The following is a 19,141-nucleotide window of genomic DNA, read 5'->3' as shown; positions in this document are numbered from 1 at the left end:
CTCCAGTACTTGCTACTGTCTGTGTTTTTGATTCTAGTTCCTGGTGGGTGTGAGGTAGTTTCTCATTGTGATTTTGATTTGCATTTTCCTGATGATTAATGGTATTGAGCATCTTTTCAAGTGCTTATTTCATATATTTTCTCTGGAGAAGTATTTATTCATTCTTCTTTATGGCCAAAATATATTCCATGGTACAGACATACCACATTTTATTTATACTATACATTCATCAGTTAACAGACATTTGGGTTATGCTCACCTTTGGTTATTATGGGTAATTTAAACATTCATATACAAGTTTTTGTGTGGACATATGTTTTCACTTCTTTTAGGTATATTCCTAGGTGTGGAATTGGTGGGTAATACAGAAACTCTTTATTTAATAATTTGAGTACCTTGGGATGCCTGGGTGGTACAGTCGGTTAAGTATACAACTCTTGGTTTCTGTTTGGCTCAATCTCATGATCTGAGGGTCATGAGATTGAGCCCCCTATTGGGCTCTGTGCTCAGTGTGGGATCTGCTTGAGATTCTCTTTCCCTCCCCCTCTGCCCCTTCCACTCATGCTCTCTCTCTCTAAGTCAATAAATCTTTAAATAAAGATAAATTGAGGGATGCCAGGGTGGTTCAGTGGTTGAGCGTCTGCCTTCATTTCAAGGCGTGATCCCCAGGTCTCAGAATAGAGTCCCTCATCGGGCTCCCCTCAGGGAGCCTGCTTCTCCCTCTGCCTATGTCTCTGTGTGTCTCTCATAAATAAATAAACTAAAAAATATTTAAAAACAAAAAGATAATTTGAGTAACTACTAGACTGTTTTCCAAAGCAGCTGCACCATTTTACATTCCTACCAGTAGTGTTTGAGAGGTTTGATTTCTCCACACCCTCACAACTCTTGTAATTATCTAACATTTTTTATTTCAGCCATCACAGCAAGCATGACGTGGTAATGATTTGCATTTCCCTGATGAACAATGATGTCAAGCATCTTTTCATGTGCTTACTGATAATTTGCATATCTTCCTCAGAAAAATGTCTATTCAGATGCTTCTCAATTTTTAAATTGGGTTGTCTTTTATTTTTGATTTGTAAATATTGTGGATACAAGTCCCTTACCAGATACATGATTTGTACATATTTTATCAATTCTGTGGGTTGTCTTTCACTTTTTAAAAAAGGATTTTATTCATTTATTTGAGAAAGAGCTAGAGAGAGAAAGAGAGCACAAGAGAGGTAGAGGAAGAGACTCTCCAAGGAGACTTCCGCTGAGCATAGAGCTTTGATGTGGGGCTCGATTCCATGACCCATGAGATCATGACCTGAGCCAAAACCAAGAATCAGATGCTCAACTGATTAAGCTACCCAGGTACCCCATTTTTTCACTTTCTTTTTGTTATCCTTTGCAGCACAAGTTTTTTAAAACTTTTTGATGACATCAGTTTATCTTTCTCCTTTATTGCTTATGCTTCTGTTGTCATTTCTAAAAATCCTTTACCAAATCCAAGGTTATGAAATTTCACTCCTGTATTTTCAATGTTTTATAGTTTTAGCTCTCACATTTACATATTTTATCTACTTTAAGTTAATTTTTGTATGTGGTATAAGGGTCCAATTTCATTCTTTTGCCTGTGGCTAGTTGGTTGTCCTAACATTGTTTGTTGAAAAGGCTATTTTTTTCTCCATTGAATTGCCTTGCTGCCTTTGTTGAAAATTAATTGACCACAAATGTAATGGCTTATTTCTGAACTCTCAATTTAATTTAGTTGCTCTATATATTTGACCTTTTGCTTATGGCACATTGTCTTGATTACTGCAGCAGGGTAGTATTTCTGATACTGGAAATGTGAGTTCCACAACTTTTTTTTTTTCAAGATTGTTTTAACTATTCTGAGTTCCTCCCATTTCCACATGAACTTTAGGATCAGTTTGTCAATTTCTGCAAAAAAGTAACCTTTTTTGATAGGGTTTGTGTTAAATTTGTACATTGCTTTGGAGAGTATTGCCATTTTAATAATATTAAGTCTTCTGGTCCATTAACATAAGATGTCTTTCACCTTATTTAGGTCTTCTTTAATTACTTTCAACAATGTTTTGTAGTTTTCATTGTATAGGTCCTGGACTTCTTTTTTTAAGCTTATTTATAAATATTTTATTCTTTTTGATGCTATTGTACATGCAACTGTATTGATCTTGTACCATGCAACTTTGCTGGCTTAGTAGTTCCAGGATGTTTTTTAAGATTTTATTTATTTATTTATTTATTTATTTATTTATTTATTTATTTATTTATGAGAGAGAGAGAGAGATTGAGAGAGAGGGAGAAATAGCAAGAGAGAGCATGAGTGGGGTCCACAGGGCAAAGGGTGAGGGAAAAGCAGGCTCTCCGCTGAGCGGGAGTCCAAACCCAGGACCCCAGGACTAAGACCTCAGCCTAAGGTAGATGCTTAACTGACTGAGCCACCCAAGACCCTGTTCCAATAGTTTTTTGGTGAATTCCTTCATATTTTCTACATAAAAGATTGTGTCATCTGTGAATAACAATGGTTTTATTTATTTTTCGTTAATGTGGGTGCTCTTTGTCCCCTTCCTGCCTAATAGCCATGGCTAGAACCTCCAGTACAAAGCTAATACAAGTGGCAAAGCTGACATCTTTATCTTGCTCCTGGACCTTAGGAGAAAAGCATTCAGTTTTTTCCCATTAAGTATGATGTTAACTAATTTTTTTTACATATGCCCCTTATTGGTTGAGAAATTTCCCTTTAATTCTTATTTTTCTAGTGTTATTTTTAATTATGAAAGGGTGTGGGATTTTGTCACATGCACTCTTGTGTTTCGTTGTTCTTTACAGATACGGTAAGTGATTTACTTTCTTTGTTCTTTACAGATACGGTGATTTACTCTACAGATACATTAAGTGATTTTTTTGGATGTTAAGCCAAACTTGCATACTTAGGATAAATCTCACCTGGTCATATTGTATAATGCCTTTTACTTGCTGCTGGATCCAGCTTGCTAGTATTTGATTGAAAATTTTGCATCTATACCCGTAAAAGACATTGGTATATAGTTTTCTTATAATGTCTTTGATTTTGGTATAATAGTGATCTTATCCAATGAGTTGGGACATGTTCTATCCTCTTCTATTTTCTGGAAGAACTTATGCAAGATTGGTATTAATTCTTTAAATGTTTGGCAGAATTAATCAGTGAGGCCATCTGGGGCTGGGCTTTTCTTTGTGGGAAGTTTCAAAATTACCGATTTGATCTTTTTGCTTGTGATTGTTCTATTCAGATTATTGATTCCTCAGGAAAGACCCCAAATAGCCGGAGAATATAAAAAAAAAAAAAAAACCAGAGCTGGGGGCATCACAATGCCAGATTTCAGGTTGTCCTACAAAGCTGTGATCATCAAGACAGTGTGGTACTAGCACAAAAACAGACACATAGATCAAGGGAACAGAATAGAGAATCCAGAAGCAGACCCTCAACTTTATGGTCAACTAATATTTGACAAAGCAGGAAAGAGGATCCACTGGAAAAAAGACAGTCTCTTCAATAAATGGTGCTGGGAAAATAGGACATCCACATGAAGAAGAATGAAACTAGACCATTCTCTTAGACCAGACACAAAGATAAACTCAAAATGGATGAAAGATCTAAATGTGAGACAAGATTCCATCAAAATCCTAGAGGAGAACACAGGCAACACCCTTTTTGAACTTGGCCACAGCAACTTCTTGCAAGATACATCCATGAAGGCAAGAGAAACAAACGCAAAAATGAACTATTGGGACTTCATCAAGATAAGAAGCTTTTGCACAGCAAAGGATACAGTCAACAAAACTAAAAGACAACTTACAGAATAGGAGAAAATATTTGCAAATGACATATCAGATAAAGGGCTGGTATCCAAGATCTATAAAGAACTTCTTAAAATCGGAGAAGGACAAACATTATATGGTCTCATTCATTTTGGGAATATAAAAAATAGTGAAAGTGAATAAAGGGGGAAGGAGAACAAATGAGTGGGAAATATCAGAAAGGGAGACAGAACATGAAAGACTCCTAACTCTGGGAAACGAACTAGAGGTGGTCGAAGGGGAGGTAGGCGGGGGATGGGGGTGACTGGTTGACGGGCACTGAGATGGGCACTTGACGGGATGAGCACTGGGTGTTATTCTATATGTTGGCAAATTGAACACCAATAAAAAATAAATTTATAAAAAAAAGAACTTCTTAAACTCAACAGCAAGGAAACAAACAATCCAATCATGAAATGGGCAAAAGACATGAAGAGAAATCTCACAGAGGAAGACATAGACATGGCCAACATGCATATGAGAAAATGCTCCGCATCACTGGCCATCAGGGAAATACACATCAAAACCACAATGAGATACCACCTCACACCAGTGAGAATGGGGAACATTAACAAGGCAGGAAACAACAAATGTTGGAGAGGATGTGGAGAAAGGGGAACCCTCTTGCACTGTTGGTGGGAATGTGAACTGGTGCAGCCACTCTGGAAAACTGTGTATAGGGTCCTCAAAGAGTTAAAAATAGATCTGCCCTATGACCCAGCAATTGCACTGCGGGGATTTACCCCAAAGATACAGATGCAGTGAAACGCCGGGACATCTGCACCCTGATGTTTCTAGCAGCAATGTCCACAATAGCCAAACTGTGGAAGGAGCCTCGGTGTCCATCGAAAGATGAAGGGATAAAGAAGATGTGGTCTATGTATACAATGGAATATTCCTCAGCCATTAGAAATGACAAATACCCACCATTTGCTTCAATGAGGACGGAACTGGAGGGTATTATGCTGAGTGAAGTAAGTCAATCAGAGAAGGACAAACATTATATGGTCTCATTCATTTGGGGAATATAAAAATTAGTGAAAGGGAATAAAGGGAAAGGAGCGTAAATGAGTGAAAATATCAGTGAGGGTGATAAAACATGAGGGACAGCTAACTCTGGGAAATGACAAGGGGTAGTGGAAAGGGAGGTGGGGGAGGGGTTGGGGTGACTGGATGATGGCCACTGAGGGGGGCACTTGGCGGGATGAGCACTGGGTATTATGCTATATGTTGGCAAATTGAACTCCAATAAAAAAAAAGATTATTGATTCCTGACTCAGTTTTGGTTATTTCTGCCTCTTTGGAAATTTGCCCATTTCACCCAAGTTATCTAATGTGTTATACAATGTGTTATACAACTGTGCATGCAGTTGTTTATAGCATTCCCTTTGATTCATTTTAATTTGTGCAAGGTGGGTACTATACTTCCTCTCTTATTTCTAATTTTAATAATTTGAGTTCTCTCACTCTTTTTCGTTGGTCTGTTAGCTAAATATTTGTCAATTTTGTTGCAGATTATATATCACTTTATAATTGAATTCTTATCAGAAGACATAAAAAAATGAGAGGTAATCTCTACAATCTGTTCTTTAGAGGCTAAAGAACCTTAATGTAAATCTAAGCTTTTGCTGTCCCATTCTTCCTAAATGCTAATATGGTTGACCTCAAGTTTTTTCCATAATGCTGTTTACCATCTCTGCCTGTATTGGTGGTCAGGTGGAGGTTGGGGATTGAGGAGCACTACAGCAAACTGGCGGCTTGGTCATCTTAGCAGCAGTGGTCGGCCATAACCTCTGGGCACAGTTTATTTATGGCCATTTGGTCTGATGTCTTAACTCACCGATACTGTTTTTGCCGTGTTTCCAGCTCTTTACGTCTGTGCTGCTTGAGGATGTGAATTTGGTCATCGCAGGCCAACTTTGCTGTGAGGAAAGGACAGATCTGATAAGAGCCATGGGAAGAAGGGGTAACAATGTTCAATATTCGGGTTTCCCTCACACAAACCCTGCCCCCATCTTTACATGCCTCAGAATATTGCCCTGTTCATATTGAGGACACTGGGGCTTGGGGAGGTTGAACAGCTTTGCCTTTGAACTTTGCTGAAGGTCACACAGCTAATTAGTGGAGTTTCTTTTTTTTTTTTTCTTTTTTCTTTTTTTTAATTTTTATTTATTTGTGATAGTCACACACACACACACACAGAGAATGAGGCAGAGACACAGGCAGAGGGAGAAGCAGGCTCCATGCACCGGGAGCCCGACGTGGGACTCGATCCCGGGTCTCCAGGATCGCGCCCTGGGCCAAAGGCAGGCGCCAAACCGCTGCGCCACCCAGGGATCCCTAATTAGTGGAGTTTCAACACAAGATTAGGCACTCCCACTATAAAAGACAAATCCAGTTCCCCCTCTTTCTGCCTGTTCACTCAGCAAGCTGAGGACCTTGTACTTTGGGGCCCTGAGAATCACATCCAGATACGTGAGCCAGGCTTGGTTCTCATCAGGCATTATGGAGGCAGGCCAATGATTCTCTACCTCTCTCCGGCAGGCATATAGGGTATACAGCAAGTTGCCTTATCTTGCTCACATGTAAAATGGAGATAATAATGCCTGTTTTTAGGGTCATAGTGGGGATTTAGTGAGCACTTCACATAGTGCTTGACACTTAGTAAGTAGGAACAATAATTAACACTACTGTCCTTATAATCATGATGGACTTGTGCTGCCTTTTCCTCCCTCTTAGCCCAGATTCAAAGGCATCTTGGTTCTCATTTCAGAAGTGGGGCAAGTAGCTAAGGGCAGGGTCAAGCTGCTCAGGGAATTTCAAGCAGGAGAAGCTGGTTCATGACTACCTTTTATACTGTTATTTAAGGTAGAGCCAGTGAACACAATTAGTGGGAGCCCAGATAGTAGGATTCCAGAAAAGGGGGTCTATAATAGCGCTTCTCCAGCTCTCTGGTTCTGAAAATTTCCATTCCACCACAGTCTGATATTTTTTGTAAAACACAATAAAAATTAACTACTAGAAAAATGAAATAAAAAACAAACCAAGGACATTCAGAATACAAGGGCTGCTTTTATTATAAGATGAAACAATAATAGAATAATTCTTGCAAGTTGCTATAAGCATTGGTAAATGCCTACTCTTAGGCTACAGTTGACTCATTGCAGACCAGCACCCAATAGTTCTTAGCCTGCACTCAGAGCTCCTTCTGGTAGAGGCAGCTCCAGTCCAGGGCTGGGAACTGGGGCCTGGAGAGGAAGATCAATGGGGCATCTATTTATTCTACTGTGAGGATGGAAAGCCATCCAGTGGGGGCAGCCTGAACCCATGGAAGGCAGGATCAGTCACTGTAATGGTAGCTGTCACTAGCTGTAGGAGACATGGGTGTAGGCATTCAACATCTATCATCTCTATTCTATCTCAAAGAACCAGCCTATTTCTCAGGTACCTGGCTCTGAAAAATTGGGTCTCTTCACTTTCAGTGGTATGAATATGTCAGAACATGTGGAACTGCACATACCAAGTTTCAAAAGGCATCGGTTCCATTTCTCCTGGCCCTGAGGATATTGGACATTCCACCCTGGTGACCGATGGAACTTTTGGGAGCACAGCAGGTGACAAGACCTAGACTGAATGCCCCAAGGCTCAGGAGTGGGAGCTGGTTCCAGAACCTGGATATGAGTGCCTTAATGAAGCTATATTTTCACACAGGTGCTCTGGATCCCTGGGACCACAGTGATGGTCCTCTGACTATTGTGTTCACCCCAAGTGCCATGGGAAGTATTAGATCGCAGAGGTTACCATGTCATTTGTGGGCTGGGCCCCTTCATTTCCAGGTTGTCCCAAGGATTGTTTGTTATGCTATGCGGTGGATTAAAGATGGCCATACATTCTTTGACATTCTTTCCATTGAGAGGTGGGCTTTGAGTCTGGGTGGGCTTGGACCAATAGAATATGGTGGAATTCACCCTCTGTAAGTTTCTAGGCCCAGACAGGAAGAGACGGGCAGCTTCCACTTTCTATCTCTTGGAATACTCGCTCTTGGAGGCCAGCTGCTGCATAAGAAGTGCAATTATCCTGTGACTGCCAAGCTGTGGGAAGCCCAACTCCATAGAGAAGGCTTCAGGAATGAGAGATTCCATGTGGGGAGAGAGGGTAAGGAGCCCCAAGGCACTAGACATGTGAGAGAAGAACCATCTTAGGAGTGAGCCTGCTAGTCCTTCCCCCTCTGCTGATGCTCCACGGCTCACAGATGACTGCCTGGCTGAGTCTTTCCCAAATTCTGACCCATAAGATTATGAACAAAATAAAATGGCTATTTAAAGCCACTAAGATTGTTTCACAGCAATCGATGGATAGCTTCTATGTGCCCCTCCAGATCTAGCCTTCACCTTGTCCTGTCCCTGAAGGCCCTGATCTTATTCTTCATTGGAATGAACTGCATCATTGGGCTTCACATGGGGTTCAGCTGCTGGGGACCCTGACCAGAGAGAGAAGGGCATGGGAGAATGAGGAGAGGACATTTACTCCCCAGGTCCTCTCTCCATGCTTCCCCACACTGTATATATCTCTACTGGTGGCTACAGCTACTCCTAATGGAGCTCTGTCTCCAGGACACCCCCCTTCTGGGATTATTCTGGCATTCTTTCCTTCCCCTCACCCCGCCTGAACTAGCAGTGCTAATGGCCTGCACACTGGTGTGCTCCCCAGCATACTGGCCTACACCTTTCTAAATATCCGCATTTGAATGTGCCATATGCATATGTTTTTTGCCAGAAAAGGATTCAGGGTCTGTGGGAAAAAGGACTGCACAACCAAGAATCCTGGGTTGGAGGGGTATGAGGGAGACCTGGAGCTAGTTGTTTTTCTAATTCTAGAGAAAGAGAAGTACCCTGTCCACAACTATTCACATTCTGGCCACCACAAGACAGAGTGAATTTTGTGACTTTTTTTTTTTTTTCCTGTCAGGTCGGGAGACAAAAATCCTCCTAGCTCCAGTCATTCAGCTCATAAATGTTTTTGGAATTTGGTTTCTTAAATTCCATGTGAGAAACCATGGGGTGCAGCCTGAATACTGGGTAGAAAAGAAGTTTTTCCTGTTTTGTCTTGGTGTTCTTAGCTAAAAAATGGGGGTAGTAATCATTTCCATTTTACCTACCCCACTGAACCTCTGTGAAGAATGAATGATCTACTAGGATAGGAATGCACTGCCAACTAGGAAGTATTAAACATCTTACTGACAAAAGCATCTGTCCTCTTCCTCATTATTTTAGTGACTCACAGCTTTGAAGACTTCTTGTCCTGGGTTTAGAGTGTGAGCAAACTGAAGGACCATCATTTGGAGTCAGAATTTTGCCAAGGCATGGGTTTGACGCTCACACACTAAGAGGCTAGCATGCAAGGGGGACTAATTCAGAGAGACAGTGGCTTTAGCTGACCTTTGCCATCCATTCTTCTCTCTGCTCCTCCATACCAGGCCAGCTGGCTGTCTCTTATGAGGAATAAGAAAGAAAGTGCCAGGTTGGGGTCTGCACATTGGAGGGTCTTGCTGAAGAGGGCAGATTTTAAGTTCTTTTCTCTTTTAGTGAAATGTAGGACTTCATATTTAACAACTGGTGCCCATGACCACCAGGCATGACCATGGCCCCTCTAGGCTGTGCTTGGGGCACTCCTAGTCAACTTTTTCCCTTCCCAGTCCTGTGTGGGATACCCTGGAGCCTAAGCCCATGAATACAGTTCTTTGAGAAAGGAGGGCCTGCAAACCCCTTGGGTTCCTGGGAAGCTCAGGGAGTGGAAGGAGCTTGAAATACTCACCACGTCCATCTCTCAGGACAATCTCGCCCTCACCAGTGATCCAGCGGTAGCAAGGGAACTCGATGTAATCTCCACAGGGCGTCTTCAGCGTGATATACTTTAGGTACCAGTCATCATGGAGCCAATACTTACGCTTCTCGATTTTGACCAGTTGGATGTCGCCCAGTTCTTCATCTACGGTCACATCATAAGAATCAACCTGAGAGAAAAAAAAAAAAAGGGCAAATCAGATTGTCTGGAGGGGGGATGGTTCCTGAGCCTCTGCATCACCCCTTAGTTTACATGGGGTTCAGCTGCTGGGGACCCTGACCAGAGAAAGAAGGGCATGGGAGAATGAGGAGAGGTTTGCCAAGATGTTTGCAGAATGCCTGCCCTCGGCAAGGCTCTGTGCTGTACCTAGGAGACAGGTGGACAAGTCCTGGGCTCTGCCTTTATGGAGATGGAGGTCTAATGAGTAAGAGACGGATGGTGCTGCTCAGAGAGGGACGTCCTGCTGTCTGCACATGATTCAGGCTGGAGGAGAGGATACTCCAGGCCGGGATGCCCTCTGGTAGGCTGTGCTTGGTGAGGGTCCTCTTCAGATGCCCCTGCTCATGATGAGGGCAGGGGAGCTGCTGGCCTTTCCACCCTACAGGCTGGAGGGGCAAACTGGCCTTTGCATTCTGGGTAGCCCTTTCCATCTTGCAAAGGGCTTGCTGCTGATAGCTATAGATCCTCACAATGATGTGAGGGTGGGGGGCAGTCATGACTGTGTCACAGATGAAGATATTGAGGCTTACTAAGTCCCATTTCAGCTATTTCTTTGCAGAGATGGAATTTTAATTCAGACCATTCCACCACAGCTGCTCCATGTCTCTCTTATTTTCTGGGGAGCAGATAACTGAGTGAAATGGGGAGGCTCAGACGCAAGTGAAATTGCATAGATATTTGTCATCCTAGGGCAGGTGCTGTTCACTGAGCCACAGCAAGGTCAAGAAAATCAGATAAGCAGTTCCCACTACATCTGTGGCACAGTGGTGGGTTGAGGCTGGTCTTGCTGCTAAAAGGTGCCACTGCAGGCCATGCGCAGACTGCCCACCAGGTCCCTGGCACTGAGCTGCTCAGTGCCTCAGTGCTCCAGGCTGCCAGGCTCCTTACTCTAGGAGATGGGCAGGCATGGTGGGGTGCTGGGCAGCTCTTCCATGGCTTTGGGGTGATCTGTGTGTCTGCAGCTCTTGATGGCAGACAGAAAGAAAGGAGAGCTCGAGCACTGTACTGGGTGTTCTATACACCTGCAGGTTTGGGGAGCCCTGGCCTCAGTGCTCCCCCAAGGTACCTTTTTTTTAAAGATTTTATTTATTTATTCATGAGAGACAGAGAGAGAGAGACAGAGACAGAGACAGAGAGACAGAGACAGAGACAGAACACAGGCAGAGGGAGAAGCAGGCTCTATGTAGGGAGCCTGATGTGGGACACAATCTCGGGTCTCCAGGATCATGCCCTGGGCTAAAGGCGGCGCTAAACCACTGAGCCACGCAGACTGTCCCTCAAGGTACTTTCTAAGCCAGATTTCACCAACCCTTGAACTTTTTCCTTGATGGCAGAACCTAGAGGAACACTATCAGCATGACAGTGAAGTAAATGGAGGGGAGGGGTGTTCATTCTGCGTGAGACCCCATATGTCTCTATTTCCTTCTCTCACCAAGCTTCCAGAGGAGCCCCAGGGAGGACTTCCTAAGACGAATGGGAAGTTGGGTATTTTCAGCAAACCTCTTGGCTCGGAGCACAGTACAGCTCGCATGTTGTGGTTACGGAAGACGCCAGACACTTGTGGTTAGAAAGAGGAAGCCTCCTCCCTGTGCCCTGTGGTCTGAGCCTTGGTCCTCATAGAGTTTCTGAGGACCAAGGAGCCAGGCCTCTGTGCTGAGATGACGCTTCTTGGTCCCTAACAGGTGTGCAGGCACATCTGTATTGCCAGAATGCAGAATCCTGCAGGGTGAAAGAACTATTTTACCCCACAGTGTGTCCTGTGGGAGAGCAGAATCCACAGGTGAGGTCTCAGAGAGCACTGACCCCCAGGCCTGTGGGACCTCAGCTGGGGAGCCTGTCTGTACTGCAGGGTGCTGATGCCTGGGAAGGAGCCAGCAGGTCCCAGGATGCAGGGGTGGGAGAGGAGTCCCAGTGAGGGGCTGAATGACCTGAGGAGCTGGGAGGAAAAGAAGAAAGGAAGGACACAGCTCTTGTGGGATGGCTTCTGGGGTTGGGAGAGAATGGAGACCCCCTGAGCTGAGGCAACAGTAGGCCCAGTGTCCATTTGGAGAAGGAGAATAGGCACTGGACATTTGCAGGGCCTCTCCCCACTCCAGACTCCACCTGCCAGCCAGGCAGATGGGCAGAGACCTCAGCTCTCCCATGGGGCCACGAAAGAGAATCCAACCAAGGACTGGGGGTGGGCAGTATGGGGCAGAGGGCAAGGTGAGCCATGCAACAGGGCATCTCAGCCAGCCTCATTCTGAAATCATACTGCAGATCCAAAGTGACTGGTCATGGGCCTCAGCAAATTGCTTTACTCCCTGAAGCTCTGTTTCTTCATCTATCGAGGGGAAAGAATGCCTAGCTTGTTGGACCATTGAGAATTCCAAGTGATATGATATCTAAGTAGGCTTCTTTCTCCAAGGCCACAGGTAACCAGCTGCTGTGTGCATCAGAATCAACAGGTCCTTCTTCCTGGACTCCTGAGGTTACTGCTTATGAACAGCCATGAGCTAGTATGGGCCTCTGTGCTGTGATCCATCCCTGACTACACACAGCAAATTGAGTAGCCAGAAGTTGATGTGGGAGGAAGAAATTGAGCCTGTGAGCTCAAACCTCTTGGCTCAAAATCTGGAGAGAATTCCTGAGAGTGGAGAAGGGGCCATGTGCATTTTTGTTGCTGGCACTGCAGGCAGGCAAAGGGAAGTCAGAATGTGGTAAGGACTGGGCCTGGACAGCTGCTCCAGGAAAGTGGCTTTCCTGTGTCTCCAAGGAGCTAGAGTGGGTTGACAGTGTCTGTGGTTTTGATGCCAGGGTAAGTGATGAGAGGACAGCCATTCTAAAGTAAAAAGTGCCTTGAGTGTGGACACTATCTTGGGAAAGGTGAGTTCAGGACCTTGTAATAAAAAGGGAAGGGAGTTGGGACCAAAGAAGACTCTGCAGGACTGGGTGATTCTCAGATGGAGGGCTAGGTGTCCAGCTGGCAGTGGTAACTGACCAGGAAGAAATGGAGCAGCTTCTCTGAGGACAGTGGGGTCTCCATTCAGCATACCTGTGATGCAGTCACAGGAGAATGGAACTCTTCAGGTCCCCTTCCCCCACCACCCCCATTGATGCCTGGCAGAGCGCCCTGGAGTTTCACCTAGAATGAACAGGTCAGACAGACTAACAGGGACTCAACATGCCATCTAATGGGGTCTTTGGCAGGGGGAGAGTGACAGGCCTGTCTGTCTGGCTTGTATCTGGCTGGTCCTGGCTTCAGACCTGGTACTATAGGAGGTAAACCAGGGCCAGAGGAATTCAGTCTCACCCAACTCAGAAAGTCTTAGGGACAAAGTCTAGTCTGTGGCTCTGGCACCTAAGGGAGCCACTATTGGGGAGTCATAGAGGAGAGAGTAAGGCCTCCAGGAAGATCTCAGGGCTCTGTACATCAGACAGCAAAGTCAGGTCTTAGGAACTGTGAGATGTATCTTCCTGTCTCTTCTCTGTAGGCCAGTACACTGGGCGAATGCTGTGTCTATCATCTGTTTGCCATGAAACGTCGAATTCTCATGTCCATTCTGTACACTGGATGCTATCAACAGTGGATTACCCATAACAGGCCCTCAATAAATATAGTATATGAACATGGCCAAGAAGATGATCATCTTATTTTACTGATGGAAACTAAGGTAGCTACCATGCTAGTAACTGGTGGCTCTGCATTTAGAATCCGTATCTGTGGATGGCCAAGCCCAAGTTCCTCCCACTGTTCCCCTGATAATATCATGTGTAAAGCCCTGGACTGGGAGACACCTGACCTTGCTTTTAGTCCTGGTTCAACCTCTTGATATAAAGTATGAAGGGCCAACATGGAGTGGAGTGGAAGGATATGGTAAAGCCTAACAGATGGCATTTGTGGCAGCTCTTGGGGGGTGAGGTGAATGGGGAGGGGAAGAGATGGGCAAGGCATTTAGATGTAGGGAACTGAGAGAGCAAGACCCCTGAGGTGGGGAATGCATGTGTAGAAGGAGGAGGTTAGAGCCTAGAGTTCCTTGGGTTAGAGGTAGAGGTGCAAAGGTCAGATGCTGAAGAGGGATGCACAGGCAGGGAAACATGCAATTCCCCAGTCTCATCTCACAGAAGGGCCAGTTTTCTAGTTTTACTCATTGCTTTAAACTCTTTATTACATATATGGTTTTAAGGCTTTTGAATATTTCATCAATGTGTTAGCTGGTCACTTTTCATTTGATCTTTATATCAGCATTTTTAGAGAGATTTCTTTGTTTCTGTCCCAGATCCCTGCTGTTGCTGGGACAGGGAGAGGGATCTCTCTGCTGGAGCAAGGACAGAGCAGAGTCCTGAGGCCCAGCCTGGGATGCTCATATTGATGGAGGTTAAGGGGCTGGGCAGGGAGATGAGGAGGTTATGGAGCAGGGAAGAGGGAACTAGGGGACACTGGAAAACAGAGAAAGAGGGAGAAAATGGAGCAGAAAAGAAGAGAGAAATGGGGGACATTTGGTGGTGATGGGAACTAGGGGGACAGGAAGGAAGAAAAGGAGAAACAGGAGCCAGAATGTAGGGAAGAGAGGACAGAGAGGGAAGACTAGGGGATAGAGATTGAAGCTTACAGGGAAATGTTTATTTTTCATTAATATATTATTACTGAGGAGGTATTCTAGAGTATTGGCTTCATAGGGAGATTAATAAGATTAACATACCCTGAATATACTTGAGAAGTATATATAGTTGTAAGACTTGTCTACACTCACTGAATACATTTAAGGACAACATACTAAACACTTCTGTATTGTCCCTAGCTTTCCTAAAAGTGCTGTCTTGGAATGAAAATGGATCAAGTAATATTTCCCAGAGATCTTCAGATCTGTAGAAGTTGTCCCATTTGACTTGAACTGCTTTCAACTGACAGAAATTCGGAGACAAATCAATTTGCCCAGACTTGGGCCAGTCTCTGGGCTGTGTGGGTTCATGGTATGGGCTTTCCCAAGCAGGCAGTAGGGAAGCCACTGAGGGTATGACCGTTCACAGGAGAATCTCACCTTTGAAGGGCTTCAATTCCCAGTCCTGACCCGAATCAGTATGTGGAACTCTGATGAGAATAGCTAGGAATCTGTAACTCAATTTATGGAGAAGAAATCAGTTCTATCATTTGAATTGTGCCCAGAGGAATGTGCATGTTGACCTGCCAAAGACCTAGGGATGACTGGACAGGCTGCCTGGTAACAGCCTTTATTGTGACTGTGACTGTTGTTGACCATAATGATTAGAACCCTTTCCCAAGTAAGAGGGGATGGGCAGTTCTTCTCAGCAAATATTTCCTCTTCTAAGGTTTCTTTTTCACCTTTACCCAACAGGAACAGACTGTCCTTAAAGAGACAGCAGCTGGAGAATGAGGAAGTAGCTCTGGGCTGTGCAAGACAAAGTGTGGAATAGCTTTGCATCAACAGGAACTTTCTCAAAAGTGAATTTTTTTTTCAGAGTCTTTAGGAACTAACCAATTCCCCTGCAGCCTAGCGGCTCTCCTGACTTGCCCTCTCCCACCTCAATGGAAATGTGACATGCAAACCTCTCCTGAAATTTGCTTCTGGGACTTTCACTGAGATGTTTTGTCACAGTGTCATTTGAATGAATTCTCAAGGTGGGGAAATAATGAACAGAACAGTGCTTTTACCCCTCCTCTAATGATCCTGTTATTGTCACACTACAGTGTCTCCTCCTGGTAGAGGCCACATGTGGGGTGCCCTGTCCTATACAGCATGAGCACACAGATGTGTGTGTGTGTGTGTGTGCGCGTGCGCGTGTGTGTGTGTAAAGGAAAATAGGGCCCATTGCAGTCCATTTATTAAGGGGAAATAATCTGTATCCTATCCTCCTTCCTGAGATGTTGGGGGAACCACGAATGAATGGAATTAAATGAAAGTCCTACAGAAATGGCAGAAGGTGTCATCTTCCCAAATGGATGTCTTATTGGCCCTCCTGCACCACGGTCCTCTGGGCCAGTTCCCTAATGGGCACACCAAACAACAGACCATTGTTTTTATATTTAACACCTCACTCTTCCTAAAGGGAGCTTGGACCAGGCTAACGTCCTGAACTTGGCTAAGTGCCAAGTCCTCTAATAACAAGATTTTGAAGCTCCTGGGGATGAATCAAGCCCACTTTGAGTTTGAATTTGGGAAAAGCAGTAGACTATTATTTACTTACTGCAGCCTCTACAGACTTGAAACCTAATTCATGAATTTTATCCAAGAAATATTCAGTTGAACCATATGAAATTCCCAGTTTTGCTTATCAAAAAATTGTCAACTATGAGCAATTTTGACATATGGTTCAACCTAACAAACAACTAAAGGGTGAAAAGACCACTTTGTAAAGTCTGAATCTTTTTGGTCCAGTTCAGGATCTGGGCGGGGGGGGGGGGGGGCGGCGGATGGAAGTGTGTTGGGCATGCAGTGTGTTGAGACTGTCACAATAATAATAATCATACAATGAACATTTCCTATGCACTTGGCAGTGGACTGGGCAAGTCATTAAAAGCTCAGTAAGGATCATGACCTGCCATGCTCAGAGAGAAAGCCACAGGGCTGGAATTCATGCCCAGATCAGCATCAGGAGTTCACTTCTAAATGGGGCCACCTGTACGTGGCACCACAGAGTAGACGTACAGTAAATACTGGCTCTTTTTTTGCTCTCTGGATTCCCACAGCTCCAGGATATCTAGTAAGAAGGGGAGAGGAGAAGCCCTCCTTCCTCTTCTTGATCCACTGTGCCCTCATGTCTGGGGTGGAAGTGTTCCCTAGTGTATACCCTGCTGGGAGACAGACAATCTCCAGGTCTTGCAAAAGGCTGCTTGCTTGAGTTCTCTTGTTCTTCCCTCTAAATTCCTTTGGGGACCTGTCCTGAGAATGTGCGCTATACAGGTGTGAAGACATCTGCTAACTTCACTCTGGGCCAGTAGCTGGGCTTAGGCTCAACCAGATTCCTGGACCAGCCTGAAATCATCCTTTCCATTTTACATTTGAGGGAACGGAGTCCCAGTGAGGGGACAGAGTGTGCCAGCAGTCAGGCCCAGATTCAGCCCAGAGCTCTGAACTCCCAGACTTGTGCTTTCTCCCCACAGCTTGAGGCTGCTTCGAGGTGCCATCTGTGCTTCACAGTAGGGCAAGGACCTGCGCGCCCCCAAACCCCACATGTGGAAGGAGCCCTACAAAACGGGGCACAAGTAGCGCTGCCCACAGCACTTGCCCAACGAGGAACCTTTCAGAGCCTTCGGGTCCCAGCTGTGAAACGGTAAGCGGACCTCGCGCCTTCTCCTGCTGCCGGGCAGAAGCGCGGCGCCCTGCAGGTCTCACCCTGCAAGCCTCCCGCCCCTGCACCTGGGTCCCAGACGCCCCGACGGAGTCCCGGACACTGCCCTAGCCCAGTCCCTACCACCTCAACAGGTCCCGGGCGCCCCCCGCCCCGACTTGGTCTGGGTCGCCCCGACGGGACCCTGGGGGTGCCCAGCCCGGCCCTAGCCCCGCGCCCTCACCGCGCCGCGCTCAAAGTCGTTGTAGAAGGGCTTGTCCAGCAGGTGCTTCTCGCTGCAGCCGGCGGAGCCCACGAGGCTGAGGTAGATGTAGTCGTCGGTGCCAGCGAACCACTGGCTGCCGGTGGCCACGGTGACCGTGTAGGACGGCATGGCGGACGGCTGCGAGCTCCACGAGCCTCGGCACGGCGGGTTCGCGCGCGTCCGCGGGTCGCGGGGACCAGGGCCGCAGCCTCCGCCCCGCCCCGCCCCGCCCCCAGCCCGCCCCCGCCCTGCCTGCCTGCCCCCCGCCCCCGCCCCCAGCTCCAGGCCCGCCCCCCGCCCCGCCCCGCCCCCAGCCCGCCCCCGCCCTGCCTGCCTGCCCCCCCGCCCCCGCCCCAGCCCCGCCCGCCCCCAGCCCCAGCCCCGCCCCAGCCCGCCCCGCTCCCCGCCCCCGCCCCGCCCCCCCCAGTCCGCGCCCGCCCCCGCCCCGCCCCCCGCCCGCGCCCGCCCCCCAGCCCCGCCCCCGCCCGCGCCCCCGCCCGCCCCCAGCCCCAGCCCCGCCCCAGTCCGCGCCCGCCCCAGCCCCGGCCCCCGCCCGCCCCCGCCCCGCCCCCGCCCGCCCCCAGCCCCAGCCCCGCCCCAGACCGCCCCGCTCCCCGCCCCCGCCCCGCCCCCAGTCCGCGCCCGCCCCAGCCCCGCCCCCGCCCGCCCCCCGCCCCAGCCCCGCCCGCGCCCGCCCCCAGCCCCAGCCCCAGCCCCGCCCCCCGCCCGCCCCGAGGCTCAGGCGGCTCGCGACCCGCGGCGGGCGAGCGAGGGCTCCCGCAGTTCAGCCTCTCGCGGCGGCTTTCGCTCGGTGTCTGTTAGGCGTCTTGGGGCCGGGACCACCTAAGCTGCCATCCCCTTCCCCGTGCATCGTTCACTCACTGTTTCCTATTCATCGTTCCCGCTCTCCACCCTTCCTTTCTGCCTCTGCTTGCCTCAGCGCCAGGCTCCGTCCGAGAAGGCGTAGGGTTGGGGTCCCGGGGACCTCCAGAAAATGCGACATAGTCCCTACACTCCCCAAGTTCCCAGTGTGACTGGGGTGATCGCCCATGCCATGGTTTCTTAGACCAGCGGTGCTCTGGCAGTTTACAGGGAAAGGGGAGACTCACCTGGGGATTCCGGGAAGACTCCCTGGAGGAAGCCACGCCAGAGCCGACACGGAGAGTGGTCTCTGGAAGCCAGAGACTTCGGTCAGCTCTGGCTTCATCCAAAGGCTTGGCTGAATGTCACTCTCGGCAGGGGGCAAGTGGGCACCGAAGGGAGTCAGATGCCAGCCGCTCTCAGGACAAGAGATCCTCCGAGGAGAGCAGGGAGCAGGGCAGCCAGAGGGAGGCCGGGTCAACAACACACACGTCCCAACGCTTAGGTGTTGTCTGGAGAGGCCTGCGGGCTCGGGGAGGTCGGGGGGCGGGTTGGCTGAAGAAACTTGGGGGCGGGGAGACGGATATGGTGGGGAAGGCGTTAGGCTTGCTTGGTGACGGCTCCTGGGGGCGGGGGGCCACTGACTGGAAGTTCTGGGACAGAAGATGTGGTGGACTCCACAGCAAACATGTTCCAGGAATTGGGACCGGCACCTGGGGAGCGCGCTGCCTGGCGGAGTCATCGGTCAGCTTTCTAATTTTCAGGCTGAAATCTGAAAGAGATGTTAGTAGAAGATGTTGCTCCCTAGAAGGAAGCCTCCATGGGTGGTCA

General features: G+C 47.6%; 1 protein-coding gene across 4 annotated transcripts in view; it reads right to left on the bottom strand.

The window, feature by feature from the left end:
* ALOX5 (arachidonate 5-lipoxygenase) overlaps positions 1–18,821 on the bottom strand; it is a 58,486-nt gene extending 39,665 nt beyond the window's left edge. The window contains exons 1-4 of one of the 4 annotated variants that reach the window (XM_077878549.1): positions 18,559–18,821; positions 9,667–9,865; positions 9,291–9,343; positions 5,693–5,774 (exon numbers count right to left, since the gene is read on the bottom strand). In XM_077878549.1, coding sequence (XP_077734675.1) covers positions 5,693–5,774; positions 9,291–9,303 — 95 coding nt within the window. In that variant the 5' untranslated portion in view covers positions 9,304–9,343; positions 9,667–9,865; positions 18,559–18,821. Of the gene's footprint in view, positions 1–5,692; positions 5,775–9,290; positions 9,344–9,666; positions 9,866–14,936; positions 15,036–17,428; positions 17,664–18,558 lie in introns of those variants that run through there. The other 3 variants (XM_077878550.1, XM_077878548.1, XM_077878547.1) reach the window with 3 other exon arrangements.
* Positions 18,822–19,141: the final 320 nt, after the last annotated feature.

The sequence above is a fragment of the Canis aureus genome, chromosome 29, assembly GCF_053574225.1.
Source record: "Canis aureus isolate CA01 chromosome 29, VMU_Caureus_v.1.0, whole genome shotgun sequence".
NCBI classification, from domain to species: domain Eukaryota; kingdom Metazoa; phylum Chordata; class Mammalia; order Carnivora; family Canidae; genus Canis; species Canis aureus.
This window is presented reverse-complemented; position numbering and strand designations above follow the sequence as displayed.